The sequence below is a fragment of the Erpetoichthys calabaricus genome, chromosome 11 (genome assembly GCF_900747795.2).
Source record: "Erpetoichthys calabaricus chromosome 11, fErpCal1.3, whole genome shotgun sequence".
Taxonomy (NCBI): domain Eukaryota; kingdom Metazoa; phylum Chordata; class Cladistia; order Polypteriformes; family Polypteridae; genus Erpetoichthys; species Erpetoichthys calabaricus.
The window spans coordinates 95642122-95659612 of NC_041404.2; the positions used below are offsets into that span (position 1 = coordinate 95642122).

Sequence of the window (17491 nt, forward strand, 5' to 3'; positions counted from 1 at the left end):
TCTCAAAGCAAAACAAAAACACAACATAAAAAACCATAACTTTGATGTACATTACAAATGTACAAGATTAATAAAAAAAGAAATAAAAAAAAAATCTAGCTTATATTCAGCTTGCAAATTTAACATGTCCAAACGTAACTGAAAAAAATTCCAGAAGTTATGTTTTTCTTTCTCTCAGCATAGAAATAAATGCATTTAAAATGAGCAAATGCAAAACTCATACCATACAATCCACCTATTCATTCATTTTCAAAACTTGGTTAAATCAATCCATTATTAAAGATGGTGGGTCTTCCTTTTAAATGTACGAGATCCTTGTTTTATTATTTTTTTCTTTTACCAAAGTGAAAAGGTGAAAAATTCTACTCTTGTAGTAGCCAAGTTAAAAGTTCACTTCATTACCCTCAGTCTGTTACGCTCTTCCTCTGTCAGCTGATTCTGAGACTGAATGATACCAGTATCTCGACTGGGTTTCAGCTGGATCACAGCTCGATTCTTGAAATCAATGCTGTCATCTAAGTGATACAAGAAAACAAAAATATTTTAATATCATTTTGAGAGTCAATGTTAATCATTTTAGATCATTGCACAAGTTAAACATTATGCATTCATCAATTTCTGATAAAGCATTATAGTCGTCTGGGGAAGCCCAGTTTTACATACTGTTAGTATTTTTTTTGTTTATTTTACAAACCAATGATAAAAACTTCACAACTTTGGTAGAGAAGGAACTGTGATTTTTAGTACAAAAATGCACCATTCAGTATCCTCTCTAAATTCTAACAGATGATTAAACTTGGTTGTGGTTGAACCCAGTCTTGGAAATCAAATTAAAAATATGCAGCCTACAGTGCATCCGGAAAGTATTCACAGCGCATCACTTTTTCCACATTTTGTTATGTTACAGCCTTATTCTAAAATGGATTAAATTCATTTTTATCCTCAGAATTCTACACACAACACCCCATAATGACAATGTAAAAAAAATGTACATGAGGTTTTTGCAAATTTATTAAAAATAAAAAAACTGAGAAATCACATGTACATAAGTATTCACAGCCTTTGCTCAATACTTTGTCGATGCACCTTTGGCAGCAATATTACAGCCTCAAGTCTTTTTGAATATGATGCCACAAACCTGGCACACCTATCCTTGGCCAGTTTCGCCCATTCCTCTTTGCAGCACCTCTCAAGCTCCATCAGGTTGGATGGGAAGCGTCTGTGCATAGCCATTTTAAGATTTCTCCAGAGATGTTCAATCGGATTCAAGTCTGGGCTCTGGCTGGGCCACTCAAGGACATTCACAGAGTTGTCCTGAAGCCACTCCTTTGATACCTTGGCTGTTTGCTTAGGGTCGTTGCCCTGCTGAAAGATGGTCAAGAGTGCTCTGGAGCAGGTTTTCATCCAGGATGTCTCTGTACATTGCTGCAGTCATCTTTCCCTTTATCCTGACTAGTCTCCCAGTCCCTGCCGCTGAAAAACATCCCCACAGCATGACTCTGCCACCACCATGCTTCACTGTAGGGATGGTATTGGCCTGGTGATGAGCGGTGCCTGGTTTCATTCAAACGTGACGCCTGCCATTCACACCAATGAGTTCAATCTTTGTCTCATCAGACCAGAGAATTTTCTTTCTCATGGTCTGAGAGTCCTTCAGGTACCTTTTGGCAAACTCCAGGCGGGCTGCCATGTGCCTTTTAATAAGGAGTGGCTTCCGTCTGGCCACTCTACCATACAGGCCTGATTGGTGGATTGCTGCAGAGATGGTTGTCCTTCTGGAAGGTTCTCCGCTCTCCACAGAGGACCTCTGGAGCTCTGACAAAGTGACCATCGGGTTCTTGGTCACCTCCCTGACCCTTCTCCCCCGATCGCTCAGTTTAGATGGCCGGCCAGCTTTAGGAAGAGTCCTGGTGGTTTCGAACTTCTTCCACTTAAGGATGATGCAATGCCACTGTGCTCATTGGGACCTTCAAAGCAGCAGAAATTTTTCTGTAACCTTCCCCAGATTTGTGCCTTGAGACAATCCTGTCTCGGAGGTCTACAGACAATTCCTTTGACTTCTTGCTTGGTTTGAGCTCTGACATGAACTGTCAACTGTGGGACCTTATATAGGCAGGTGTGTGCCTTTCCAAATCATGTACAATCAACTGAATTTACCACAGGTGGACTCCAATTAAGCTGCAGAAACACCTCAAGGATGATCAGGGGAAACAGGATGCACCTGAGCTCAATTTTGAGCTTCATGGCAAAGGCTGTGAATACTTACAGTCATGGCTGAAATTATCGGCACCCCTGGAATTTTCCCAGAAAATGCACCATTTCTCCCAGAAAATTGTTGCAATTACAAATGTTTTGATATTCACGTTTATTTCCTTTATGTGCATTGGAACAACACAAAAAAACAGAAAAAAAGCCAAATCTGACATCATGTCACACACAACTCCAAAAATGGGCCGGACAAAATTATTGGCACCTTTTCAAAATTGTGGGTAATTCGTTTTATTTCAAGCATATGATGCTCGTTTGAACTCACCTGTGGCAAGAAACAGGTGCTGGCAATATAGCAATCACACCTGAAGCCAGTTAAAATGGAGAAAAGTTGACTCAACCTTTTTGTTGTGTGTCTGAGTGTGCCATACTAAGCATGGAGAACAGAAAGAAGAGCAGAGAATTGTCGGAGGACTTGAGATCAAAAATCGTGGAAAAATATCAACAATCTCAAGGCTACAAGTCCATCTCCAGAGATCTTCATGTTCCTTTGTCCACTGTGTGCAACAAAATCAAGAAGTTCACAACACATGGCACTGTAGCTAATCTCCCTAGACGTGGAAGGGAGAGAAAAATTGATAAAAGACTGCAACGAAGGATAGTCCGAATGGTGGATAAACAGTCCCAATCAACTTCAAAACATATTCAAGCTGTTCTGCAGACTCAGGGTGCAATAATGTCAGCTCGAACTATCCGTCGACATCTGAATGAAATGAAACGCTATGGCAGGAGAGCCAGGAGGACCCCACTGCTGACACAGAAACATAAAAAAGCCAGACTGGAGTTTGCCAAAATGTACTTGAGGAAGCCAAAATCCTTCTGGGCGAACGTCTTGTGGACAGATGAGACCAAGGTAGAGCTTTTTGGTAAAGTTTATCATTCTACTGTTTACAGAAAACGGAATGAGGCCTACAAAGAAAAGTACGCAGCACCTACAGTCAAACATGGTGGAGGTTCTAAGATGTTTTGGGGATGTTTAGCTGCCTCTGGCACTGGCTGCCTTGACTGTGTGCAAGGCATCATGAAATCTTAAGACTACCAAAAGATATTGGGGCGCAAAGTGTCAGAAAGCTGGGTCTGCGTCAGAGGTCATGGGCATTCCAGCAGGACAATGACCCCAAACATACCTCTAAAAGCACCCAGAAATGGTTGAAGACAAAGCGCTGGAGAGTTCTGAAGTGGCCAGCAATGAGTCCGGATCTAAATCCGATTGAACACTTATGGAGAGATCTCAAAATTGCTGTTGGGATCTGAGAGACCTTGAGCAGTTTGCAAAAGAAGAGTGGTCGGAAATTCCAGTTGAGAGGTGTAACAAGCTTGTTGATGGTTATAGGAAGCGCTTGATTTCAGTTATTTTTTCCAAAGCGTGTGCAACCAAATATTAAGTTGAGGGTGCCAATAATTTTGTCCAGCCCAGTTTTTGAGTTTTGTGTGAAATGATGTCAGATTTGGCTTTTTTTCCTGTTTTTTTCTGTTGTTCCAATGCATATAAAGGAAATAAACATGTGTATACCAAAACATTTGTAACTGCAACAATTTTCTGGGAGAAATGGTGCATTTTCTGGGAAAATTCCAGGGGTGCCAATAATTTTGGCCATGACTGTATGTACATGTGCTTTCTCAATTTTTTTATTTTTAATAAATTTGCGAAAATCTCAAGTAAACTTTTTTCACGTTGTCATTATGGGGTGTTGTGTGTAGAATTCTGAGGAAAAAAATGAATTGAATCCATTTTGGAATAAGGCTGTAACATAACAAAATGTGGAAAAAGTGATGCACTGTGAATACTTTCCGGATGCATTGTATGTATCTTGCTGTCATCAAAACACAACTCTGCCAAAGATAAGCCAATATAAAATACACTGATGTGCAAGGGGATGGCTATGCGGACAGCACATTGTTCCACATATTTCTTTGAAAAATTATATATTTTATCCACTGTGTCACAGAAATCATGACTGGTATTAAAAAAAATTATAATAGCAACCATTGTTAAGAATATCATGGGACACAGTTAGTTTATATTGATATGTTATTAGAGGGTAAGCCAAAGAACAGTGGAACTAATGTTGCCTAATGACAGATTCAACGGCATACAGTAAGGAAATGATGGGATATAAAATAATAGATATTACACTTGCAAAAGTTTTTAAATGCTAAATGATGGCAATATACCTAAACAGTACTAAATGTAAAAAAGGGTCAGAGAGGGAGTGAAGTATATTAGGACTGGTAGGGACAAACTAAAATATACTGACAGATGAAAGAGCAAATGCTCTAAAGTTTGCATTTATCTGATGTATTCACATGTGAAGAAGATAACCTTCCAGCAGTTACAGAGATTATTAAGGAATTCAGCAATTCAAAAACTATCAAGACAGACATTTTGTTTCGATTAAAAGAGCTAAAATCTAACAAATCACTGAGACCACATAACATTTATCCTAGAGTGCTTACAGAGGTTAGTGAGTATATTTTAATATATATTTATATACACAAACACACACCCCTCACACACCGGATATCTTTCAAAAAATCATTGCACATGGGACGTGTTCTAATTTTACTTATTTAAAAAAAAAAAAAAAAGAGAGAGCTGGTCTTATTAGGCTCTTTAAGCTTAACAAGCATCATGGGAAAATTAGTGAAAACAATTGTTAAGGTAATGATCCTCTCCTTGATTCACTTCAGTTCATGTGCAGAGCAAATCGTTCAGTGGAGGATGCAGTTAATTTATGCATCCACTATATTCTTCAGTACCTAGACTTGCCTAACACCTATGGATTTCTGCTCAGCCTTCAATACCATTGTTTCAGAGTTGCTTCAGAGTAAACTAATCCAGTTAGCTTTAGACTATTGTGTCTACCAGTGGATTATGAGTTTTTTGACAGGTGGAAAACAATATGTGAGACCTGGCCCGTATATATCAGAGCCAATGTCAATTAGTATAGGCTCCCCCCAAGGCTGTGTTCTTTCACCTTTCCAGTTTTCATTTTATAGAAATGACTGTAGATCCATGGACAAATCAGTAAAAACCCTAAAGTTTGCAGATGACACACCCGTAGTGGGTCTCATTTCCAATAATGATGAGTCTTCCTTTCAAAGAAAACTGGGCTGCCTTGTAGAAAGGTGTTTTTGCAACAACTTGGATCTCAATGCTATTCAGTGGAAAGGAAGATTGAGTTTCACTGACAAGTAACCAACTGTCCAACTTTACAAATTAATGGCCAGACTGTGTCTGTGGTTCAGTCATTTAAATTCCTGGGGACTACTTTCACTAATACATTAAAATGGGCCAAGCACATCACCTCCATCATCAAGAAAGCCAGGGAGAAATTGTTCCTTATATGCCATCTTAAGAAACATGGCGTATATTGTTAAATTTTTACTTGGCCATCATTGAAAGTATTGTGAACCTCCTCCATCACCGTTTGGTTTCCTTCTGCCTCCTCTCTTTCTACGACTCAGTTGCAGCAGGTTATCTGTTCAGATGAGAAAATCACTGACTGTTGTCTTTCAACATTAAAAGATCTGTTCATCGCCAGAGTGAAAAAGAGAGCAGAAAAGATTGCATCTGACTCCACCCACCCAAGTAGCCATTTGTTCATTACTCCTAACAGTTCTTGCAACATATAACTGGTAAATGTGCAGTTTGTCTATTTGTAAATATTTCATACCAGTAACGGCGGACTGCACGATAACATGCAGTGAATACACTTGACTTATAGTTTTCCTACTCTCTCTCTGTATGTTTAGCATTCTTTTGCTCAGAGGTTGATGCGCTTGCTGCTACCTGAGCAGCTCTTCTTTTCTCCACCCTAGTGGTCCGCTTCTTCTCTTCTTTCATCAGCATCTTTTCGCGTTAAAACTGATTAAGTCAGTTTTTGTGTTGCAATTACTTCATACGTTTGTCTTAATTTTTTCACTTAAACTGGCACTTAAGGGTTCAATCTGCCTCAAGAATGACTTAAGATATGAAGAAGTAGAGGACGTGACGGTGAAGGTGGTAGGGATGCTCTGCATGGCAACCCTGCTGCCCACTGCCAAGAGCTGATTCAACAATAAAATAAAATAAAATAAGAAGAGTAATAAAAATCATCACCTGAAAGTGGACAGTAGAGGTCACGTAGTATATGTGTACCAAATTTCAGGTCAATAGTTCAAATGGTTTTGTGATCTACAGGTGATTTAAAAATAGACAGCCACAGTAACATATTATAGAAGAAGACTTGCTCAGCTTGCACTAATTGATATCTATAATACTTTGTATAGTTTTTCGTCCTATTTGAGTTAACTGCTGAAGTTTGTAAATGTTTTTTTCAAGAAATTGTTGTATTTGTATAGTGTCAAGTGTCAATTGTTGGTTTGCATAGTGTCAGGTTAATGGTGGGTCGAAATTGTGTTGTCTTAAGTTGGTTATGTTTTGTATTCCATGTTTTGCACCTATGCACCTAACCAATTTCAATTCTGGTACATTTCATATGCTAACAATAAAGTGATCCTGAATAACATGTTAGTGAACAGTCGATATGGGTTTAGACTGGGAGATATTATTTCTCTATTAAGTTGGAATTCTATAAAGAGGCAACAAATAACAAAAAAAACAAATAACAAAAAGTAAGATGCTGCAGATGTTCTATCAGATGGTTGTGGCGAGTGCCCTCTTCTACGCAGTGGTGTGCTGGGGAGGCAGCATTAAGAAGAAGGATGCCTCACGCCTGGACAAACTGGTGAGGAAGGCAGGCTCTATTGTTGGCATAGAGCTGGATGGTTTGACATCCGTAGCAGAGCAACGGGCACTCAACAGGCTCCTATCAATTATGGAGAATCCACTACATCCATTAAACAGTGTCATCTCCAGACAGAGGAGCAGTTTCAGCGACAGACTGCTGTCACTGTCCTGCTCCACTGACAGACTGAGAAGATCATTCCTCCCCCAAACTATGCGACTCTTCAATTCCACCAGAGGGGGTAAACGTTGAACATTATTCAAGTTATTGTCTGTTTTTTACCTGCATTTTTTTATTACTCTTTAATTTTTTTTTTTTTGCTGCTGGAGTATGTGAATTTCCCCCTGGGACTAATAAAGTATCTATCTATCTATCTATCCATCAAATGCATATGATCAGAGAGGTGCAAATGATATTATTTGTCTTGATTAGTTTATAGTGAGAAGATTGTTTTCTGAATAACTTGATATTAATAGTCATGTCCATAAAGGACCACTGCTCTTTTTAACATATATAAACAATCTGGATTAAAGAATACCCCCCCCGCCCATAACCCCCAATTTCCCCATACTTGGTGCTGTTTGCAAAGAAATAATAAACATGCCTCAGCAAACTAAATATTTATCATAAACTCAATTTAGTTATCACAATCACATTTTCAGGTTTTCCATGATGTTCTCAATGCAATTTCTTATCTAGAAAAACATTTCTTTTTAGAGTATGTAAAATATTCTTTGTTCCTGGTGCTACTAGCCTGTTTCCAGTTTTCTGGGGCAGAGCATTGGACCCTGTTTTAGGTATACTTTTGCTCATGTGTGTACAAGTGCGGCCTGATCCTTTTAGCTCCACTTTGGAACATGAAGGCTAGATAGAGTCTTTTTAACCAACTCGTTGGTTGATTTTTATGGTGCAAGTTTAAGGATGTTGTGAAAGAATAATTTATATATTTAAAGGTAACCTAATTATTATGCATGGTGTGTTTTGGTTTGTGGTGCACATTTAAAAATATATAAGCGTTTGTTTTTGAAAAGGCATGAAGAGACTGATGCAATGGTTGGGTAAACAGATAAATGTCCTAGATGGGTTAAGAAGTGACAAGTGTCATGTGCACAGTAAGACTTGACAGCTGTCACATACACAGAAAATTTCATAAAAGAAGGACAGGAGCTAAACTTAAATATTTGAGAACGACAAGGATATAGTGGAATGACACTTTTATTGTGAATATGTAAGCTGGCTATACTCTCTGCTGGAAACATCTCCTACCCAATTAGAGTATGGGTGTGTAAACTAATGAACCATTCAGAGTAATCTCTGGTTTCAATTTTCTATAAATGCGTGACACTTTCTCATTGTTCTGTGACCATTCCGGGACACCTCTTCTCAGGCGCTATCCCTTGGCAGAGTGCTATAATGGGGTGCTCTGTTTTCAATAAAGAGAAATTAGAGACACAAGCACATCTTCCTCCTACCTGCTTTCAGACTCAAAGAGATTTTAGGAACAAATTTCCTTCCTTAATATATTTACAATTTAATTCCACAGTGTGTGAACTTGTGTATCTCACTATTTTGAAGTAGTCATCATTACTTACATACAATTTAACAATTTACCCACTGAATAAATATTGGAAATTTATGAATATTCATTTGCATTTCTGCTTTCAATGTTGAGTATTTAATGTCCATGTTACAATATTTTTTAAATATATCCTTTTTTGTTTCTACAGTATGACAATTGCTCCCTTACATGAGGTTTAATGAAGGCTGACACCTTTTTTGCTGCCCTCCAATACTGTTACCATTGCTCTGATATTCCACGGCTCAATCTATACGGCCTGTAGGATTGGTTTTCTGCCACAGCCCCTGTCTGCACATTTATGCCACCGGCTACACATCATATAGCTCAGCTGGGGTCAGAATCAACACAATCTGCACTAACTTACTCCAACTTTATGAGCCAATTCATGGTAGGATCTTTTGCAAAGCTTGCCAGCAGCCACGTACCCAGGCCAGCAGATTTAAGCAGAGGTACAGGTTATGCTCTTTCAGTGCTTGATCATAAAGACGACATCTTGCAAAAGCAGATTAAGCAGTATATATATATATATATATATATATCTATATATATATATATATATATATATATATATATATATATATATATATATATATATATATATATATATTCCTTTTTTAAAAAAAAAAGGTAAAGGAACAGTCAATAATCAATAAAATTACAAATTAAGAATATAATAAGTCAATTACCTTTTATATTTCTATAAAAAAACTGTCAAAACATACGCAAATAAATCAGTGGTAAAGTGTTTCATACAGAAGGTCAGTTTGCAAAGATACAACAGATCATTTATCACATTCATTTTAATAATGGCGTTTATGTGAGGGGAAAAAAAAGCAGAATTGTAATTTGATTTTCATTTAAAAGTCATAGATTTCAGCCAGTAATTCTTCTGGAGTAATTCAATAATAAGATAAAAGGGTAAAAACAAAAGCAGGCCCCAGACCCCCCCCCCCCCCCCGAAACCCCCCCGCCCCCTTATGACATTAGAACCATGCAGGATTTTTAAAGCACAGTTGTGATTCCCATATTTCCACACTGAAATTCAAGCCCTTACGCTAGTTAAATTTGCAGATGATGACAAACTAAGAGGAATGCCAGATAATCTTGAATTAGACAAATCATTAAAGATAATTCTTGACAGGATTCAGGCTGAGAAATTTGATGCAGAAATTTAATACAAATAAATGTATCACACTACACATAAGAATTAAAACTCTGAGATTTGAGTACAAAACGGGAAGTCTGAAATCTGAAAGTACAGAGGAATCATGATTCTTTCTTTCTACATCCAGGCAGTGTACTGAATGGACTAAGAAGACTAACAGAATATTAGATTATGTAGCTTGCTCTGCGGACTATAAATCAAGGGAGATCTTACTTGAGCAATAAGATGTAATGAAATAGAGAGGCCTCATCTAGAATACCAGGTGTTTTTCTGTTCTCCATATAACAAAAGAGACACAGCATCACTAGAGAAAGTCCAGAAAAGAACAACTAGGCCGATTCCAGTACTACAAAGCATGAGATAACGGAACATATTTAAGAAGTTAAACCTTTTCAATTTAAGCAAACATAGATGACAAATGGCAACTGAAGTGTTCAGAATTATGAAGGGTAATTGTGGATGAAGCTTTTGTTTTTTAAATGAATTCTTCAACAAGAACAAAAGGACACAGACGGTAACTTGATAAGGGTAAATGTTGCATTGACTTTAGGCTCTTTTCAATAACAGAGAGAACTGCAGATACAGAATAAGTTACCAAGTAGAACTGTACATAGTAGATCTACAGGGACCTACAAATCTCTACTTGTTATTTTGGAGAAATAAGATGAATAGGATTAAGAAGCTTTATTGGCCTATTATCATCAATATTGTCATACTATTATTACATACAATATTGTCCTATCAATATTGTTCTACAATTCTAAATCAGTATAAATACCAATGTTGCCAAGTGACTGCCGATATAAAGATATAAATTTGATGTATTGCAGCTTATGCTATGTAGGAAGTAGTAAGATTACAATATTGCATATATTGAGCACAAATTGCTGTAAAATTTTTCTTTTTACACTTTGATACTGGCAGGCCAGTTTTTGGGCTAGCCGCATTGCGGTATATATACACCAGAAAGGCAGATATAACAGCCCACCTATCTATCATCATAACCCTGCTGGCCTTAATAATGTGTGCATAGCTGTTATGCTACTCTACTTTCTAAATCTTGCAGTCCGTTGCTATATATGCATATTCTTGAAAGGCCGCTACACCTCTCTGCCATCATAACCCAAACGGCTATATCAAACTGCACACATAATATACCGCTGCCTAGTATGGTGTTATGTTGCTTATGCAAGTTAAACTATTTTTTTTTTTTTTAGCAGATTTCAAGAGGAAAAAAAAACAGAAAGGGATTAAGCTGTAGGTTAGCATGGGATCAACTCGAAACAATAGACGTTTAGTGTGTGCAAAGAAGTAGAAGCAGGCAAAGAGAGATTTTGCCCTTTTGCTCCACAGGAGGTTTCTTTCCTCCCCAAGCTCACCTTAGGACATTGTTATTATGGTGTGATAGGTACATTGTCCCAGTCAAACTCCCCAGCTGTCACTGTCCCCAGGGGAGAAACTGGCCAATTAATTGGAAGGCCTTGAAAATCATGTGAAATGTTATTGTGACATTGCTCCTGGCACTAAAATCTCTTTTGAAGCACATTACTCAAAAGTGCAGTATTGGCATTAGGTCCTTATAATGGACAGTAAAAATGATGAAAATTGCAAGTCTGAAAGTGATACTGCTTGTTCTACAGTATTGATCTATTGTTAAAACAGTATGTCTTAATATATTACCATTCATGTAATGTGATATGACTGTTATTGTTCTTCAGAATGTTTTTTCAAAAGTGAAATGACTTGTTTTCACAAACATTATGCACAAAAAGTGCAATTTAATTTGTTGTTTTGAAATGTTTCTTGTTGTGTGCAATTAAGCAGATTTGAGTAAATACCGTTTTGTTACATTTAACTTAGTTGAGATATCCCCCTGTTTTGAATACAAGTTTAAAATTGTTCCAATAGAAATCACTATTGAATATAAACAAGAATGATTAATGCAGGCATATGTTGTAGTAGTATCTATCTATCTATCTATCTATCTATCTATCTATCTATCTATCTATCTATCTATCTATCTATCTATCTATCTATCTATCTATCTATCTAGTCTGCAGGGACTACAGGAATTAAATCAAGTGTTTCTGAAGTACTTTAGAAGAGATTTCAGAATACTGAGGTACATATCACGTATCGCAAAATTGCCTAAAAATATTGAGAAATTATTTATAGGTCATATCACCCAGCCCTGCATTGCATATAAGCTTTTGCAAGGCATGTCATATCTAGCAGCTTTTAAAAGACATAAAGTGATGGGACTGATAGCTGTAAGTCAACAACAAATGTCTCCAACCACCAGGATGCAAAGTTTTACTTGGTAATTAACTATACACTCCAGAATTATTGTTTGTGTCAGATTTTAGGTATTATTTATTCAAAAGCCCATGTTAGTCGAGATGTATTACTGTCTTAAATTAAATTACTGTAAAAGGCTAAAGTGAGATTGCATTGCCCATTGTATGCAGGTTAAAAATGAGTTATAGAAAGTTATTTAAACATGTTGATTTTGGATTATTGTTATTTAACGATCTTTAAAAAATGTGACTCAAGAAAAAGAAAAAGCAAAATTATGTCCATAAGCATACCTAGCTCAAAGGAATGTTCTAAAGGAATCTGAAGACCAGCAACTTCCACTTCCAAAGGTTCACCTAACTGGGGGAAAAAAAGAAAACAAAAATGATTACGGGCTAATTTTCAAACATTGTGGAATCCATAAATTTGTCATAATAGATATGCAAACTTCAAAAAGTTGGAATTGTACACATGGTGTAACAATCAGGTGCCTTCAGTGCAGTTCAGAACAGGATTCCGAACAGGATTTTTTTAATGCAGATACTGATCACTGATATCATGTTACTGGATCGGCCAAATCTAAAAAAGTCTTACACTAAGCTCTTGCATAACAATTATTAACTTTGGTATTTTTTATAATTAAACTACAGACTACAGGTTTTACCCGTTCCTTTTCTATTACCAAAATGAAATTCTGTAGGCTTATTGTTCAGTGACCCCCTTAAAACACATAATTTAACTAATAAAATATGTAGGAAAATATTTATCCATGATGCATGCTGTACGGCATTAAAGAACATAAAGTTTTCACCATTTGTCTAATGGAAAAAAAAATTATATATGTCACACGTTGATTCAATTAATGGACATTGGGAGTCAAATAGCTTAAATGAAAATATTAGTGGTGCATGAATCAATCAGTTTTAAATAAAAATTGTCCAGTTAGAATGCTGGTTTTGTGACGTAGAATCTGTTAAAATGTCTATAAGTATTTTAAAGTGTCTGAAAGTAACAGGCTTGCTATCTGTAAAATTTGTTAAAAGTTAAGACGTGATGGATTTAAAATAAAGGATGTTTGGCATAGCTAATTTGATTTGGCACTTGTGGGTGGGTACTAGCTCAGTGTTGTGTCTTAAAAGTACACATCATCACATTTAACATGCATTCAAGAAAAAAAAAAAGTGAATTTAAAATAAAAGCAGTGAATATGCTCTGGCTGTTTGTTGTTCACTGTGATGATATTACAGGGGTGCTTTCAAAGGCCTGAACAGCAAAGTAAGCGGTTATTGAGCGAACTTCTATCTCGCGTGATTTTTTTAAATGACCTCTGGTAGTTAAGTGTTAATAAGTTTGCTTCTATAAAATACTAAATACAAGCAGAATCAAAAATGAATTAATGGCATGATGCATTTATGTGTGTACTCATGGCAATTGAAGGTACTTTTTCAGATACAGCCACGTTCAAAGAAAAATTTTCTTTAAAAAAACTACAGCGCTGAAACTTAATATTTCATATATTTTCATATACGTAATAAAAGGTGTTTTTTATGTGATGCAAGTAATCTTGTCTTTATATAAATTAAATGGCTACTGTACAACAACCTGAACTTAACAGAATCCTAATATTCACAGGCTCAGCTTAAATCGTTCATATCACATATTTGAATAAGCATAGCAGCAAAAAAAAAAAACAAATCAGAAATCTGATTCAGATCGGCTGGTTTCCAATCAGAAATACTGGTGGATCAGAACTTCCCACAAAAATTTTGATCAGTGCACCTCTGGTGTAATGCTCTTAAAAAATGTGCTTTTACAGTATTCTACACATACAGTATCTCCTGATATTTCTGTGTTGTAATTCAGCATGTTTTTATTTCAGAATTTAGATAACTCTTAATTTGTAGTTTAGAGCTCATGTGAGGTATGTTCTGTAACTGAAACAGCAGGCAGGTACAAATGACCTCGGTAGATCACTAATATACATAAGGCAGTTTTCCAAGAATGTCATATTTGGCACTAGATAAAATTCTGGGGTGTATACAAAACAGACATAGACAGGAATTCTGGGAAAATAAGTATGAACCTGTTAAGAGTGGCAATTAGAGTTATAATGTGTATGTTTAAGCTTAGCTAGAGTGACCAGAATCCAAGAGTTAGTTATCACATTGTTGGTTATTAAATATTTTAAATATTAAATATTTTTGTAAACCAAGTTGTTAGTAGATTACATTAAATATGTGCTTTTAAATAGTACATTACAATGTCATGTAGCTAAAAATGTAGCCTAAATAGGTTTGTAGATGGCTCAATATCTTTCATACTAAGCAGATTCCAATTCAAGTGATCTAAAAATTACATTGTTTGATATGTGTCAATGGTGGAGTGTCTGTGACTGTTGTTCAATTTCTTTAAATATAACAGTTTTTGAAGTATACCCAATAGAGTAGTACCTAATAATTAACAAAAGAAAAATAAGAAAAATAAGTTCCCCATCCAGGTATTAATATTAATTAAAACCAAGAAAATCATTATATAAATAACTAAGAACATGGAAAGGAAATGAAATTCTTTGTTAATTTCCCCTTGGGATCTGATTTACTGAATAACCGAAAACCAAACATATTTTAGTGACAGTTGACTGGGTGTCTTAGATTACATTTCCAACAGGTTTCCTGACTCGTGATGTATAGAGGACCTCAGTGGAGGCCAGTTTCAGACTTGCCATATTTTTTGCTGTCAGAATAACATGCCACAGTTTATGTTTTGAAACAGCATGTGCATTGCCATACCACAACCTTATGGAGGATAAAACTGCACTAGCACTGTTTGGGTCAGGGTCTTTAAGATGATGGAGAAAAAACATTTTCTGTGCTGCTTTTTTGATGAAAGCAGTTATGTTTTCCACCCAGTTTAGTTTGTGAGAGATAGTTGTGCCAAAAAAATTAAATGATTCCACTCTGTTCACAGTGACAGCCTTTATAACTAGAAGTCTCTCCTAAAATCCACAATCATTTCTACTTTATTCATGGAATTCAATTTAAGACTGTTGAGGATGCACCAACTGGCAAGCTGATACACCTCCATCTGATATGGGACTTCACCCCTATTTGTGATCAGGCCAATCAGATTGGTGTCATCACCTAAATTCAGCAGTTTAACAGGTGGGTCACTAGAACTAAAGCAAGAGTAAACAGAATAAAGCCCTGAGGGGGCCCTGACTGATACCCGCCCATCTTCAATGCCTGACATCTGTTACTTAGAAACTCGTAGATCCAGAGACATGTGGCATAGTCCACTTTCATACTGAGATACTTGCTATGGAGAAACTCCATTATATTAAATGCAAAACTAAAATACACCAATAAGATTATGTATATAAGTAGCTGGAGAGACTAAATACTACAAGATGTAGCGCAGAACTAGGCTTACTACATCCTCAACTGACCTGTTTGCTCGGTAAGCAAACTAGTGGGCCGAGAAGGGAATATGTGACAGATCTGAGGTGCTGAAGAATCAGACGCTCAAAGGGGTAAGGAGAGTATCTGCTCATCTGTCAATGATCTGAAAGTGAAGCATAATTGGCTTATGCACCAGAACAAACACCTAAAACGAAAAAGCAAAAGTACAACTGAATGGCTCAGAAGAATCAAAATTAATATTTTGGAGTGGCCTAGTAAAATTCTTACCTTGAACCCAATAAAGATGATGTGACATGACCCAATATGAGCAGTTCATTCTTGTAAACCTACCAGTTTTGTCAGAATTAAAGCAGGTCTTCAATGTGAAAGACTAATATTATATTATAGGAAGTGTTTAGGTGTGATAATTGCTGATAAAGGTGCTGCAACCAAGAGCTGAATCCAAGGAACAATTATGGTTTAACATGGGTGATGGGGTGCTGAATAACTTTGTTCCTTGAGAAAAGTAGTGAAAAGTCAAGCAAAATGACACCTTTTATTGGCTAACTAAAAGATTACAATATGCAAGCTTTGGAGGCAACTCAGGCCCCTTCTTCAGGCAAGATGTAATATAGAAACTGGAGTTCCCTGTGTTTATATATGCACTAGGTCAAGAAACAACATTGGTAAATCTTTAAGTGAGAAATCTTAAATGTAAAAATTAATAGACTCCTTCAGGCTAGGGTTCATTTAACAAGAGAGAAGAACAATGTATGGTCAAGATCTCTGGATAAGATAACTGTCCAACAAAGTCTTTTGAAGTTTCTAATAAGTTTTTCAATACAATGTGGATCTGTAGTCAGGTTGTCTGTGTCGGTCTGAGACATGCAAACAATCCTCATTACCTGGCCATAAAACTCTTGTCTCTATTCAAACCATGTTTTAATGTATTAAATTTTAGCATGAGTTTGACTTCCCATTCTTTTCTCTCTTGCTGTGTTCTGAAGTTGCCCATAAGCACTGTGACTTTAAAGTCCCTCTCACAGTGTCCATGGCTGTTGAAGTGGGCCGCTACAGGAACATCTGTGTTGCTACGTTTAATGTGGAACCTGTGTAAATTCATTCTCTGGCGGAGTGTTTGTCCAGTTTCTCCCACATAGAGTGCAGTGTCAGGACATTTCATGCAGATAATTAGGTAGACCACATTAGATGATCTGCAGGAAAATGATCCCTTTATGTGATGTTCTAGTCAGCAGTGTGGTATAAATATACGGTCTGTATTATAAATCTGCGTACATGTTTTACATATTTTCTGTAGGCAGGGAGATGTGCCATTTTCTGATGGTTCACTTAGGGAGCTTCAGACAATTAGTTGCTGCAGGTTTGGTGGCTGTCTGTATGCCAAGAGGGGAGGTTCTGGAAATACATTTTTCAGTGTTTGGTCATTGTTTAGTATTGGCTGAAGTTCTTTTATAATTTTTCTAAGTGTTTCAAGATGTGGGTTGTAGGTGACAACAAGGGGGATGCGGTTCTTGTTGTCTTTGTTTTTATATTCCAGAAGGTTGTCTCTGGGTATGGCAGACATACAAGACACCGAAATGTACCGCTACTACATGGAATTGAAGACCCGGTGGAAGAAACTGACATACATGGACAGAGACACTACAGACCTTCCTTGAGGAAAGTAAGTAATGATGTAAAAACTGTATTTGTGTTCACTCACATTTTCCTTCTCTAATGTTGCATTTTGTCACAGAGTCTGAAGTCATTCACTGTTTAAAACTATGCAAAAATTATATTATTAGGAAAGGGGCAAATACTTCCATCATCGCAAATGAACAATATGTCTCAAAGTAAGTCTGTTAGGTGTTAAAGTGCAACAAGACAATTTTTGCAGCATAAATCAAATATAATTGATGTGGTTTAGTTTTGAACTCTTATCTAAGTTGATTGAACAAAGGATTGTCATTTACATTAGGGCAACACCAACCCGACACTGACTTTTTTTTATCTCTTCACAAAACTTTTTTTACACTAAGCCACTGCATAACCAGAC

At 36.6% G+C, this 17491-nt stretch overlaps 1 protein-coding gene across 3 annotated transcripts in view; it reads right to left on the minus strand.

Moving 5' to 3' along the window:
* The window catches only part of emc10 (ER membrane protein complex subunit 10), a 75666-nt gene that overhangs the window by 28111 nt on the left and 30064 nt on the right, over nucleotides 1-17491 (minus strand). For all 3 annotated transcript variants that reach the window (XM_028813632.2, XM_028813631.2, XM_028813630.2), the window contains exons 2-3: nucleotides 12331-12397; nucleotides 403-515 (exon numbers count right to left, since the gene is read on the minus strand). In XM_028813632.2, the coding sequence (XP_028669465.1) occupies nucleotides 403-515; nucleotides 12331-12397 (180 nt within the window). The remainder of the gene's footprint in view (nucleotides 1-402; nucleotides 516-12330; nucleotides 12398-17491) is intronic.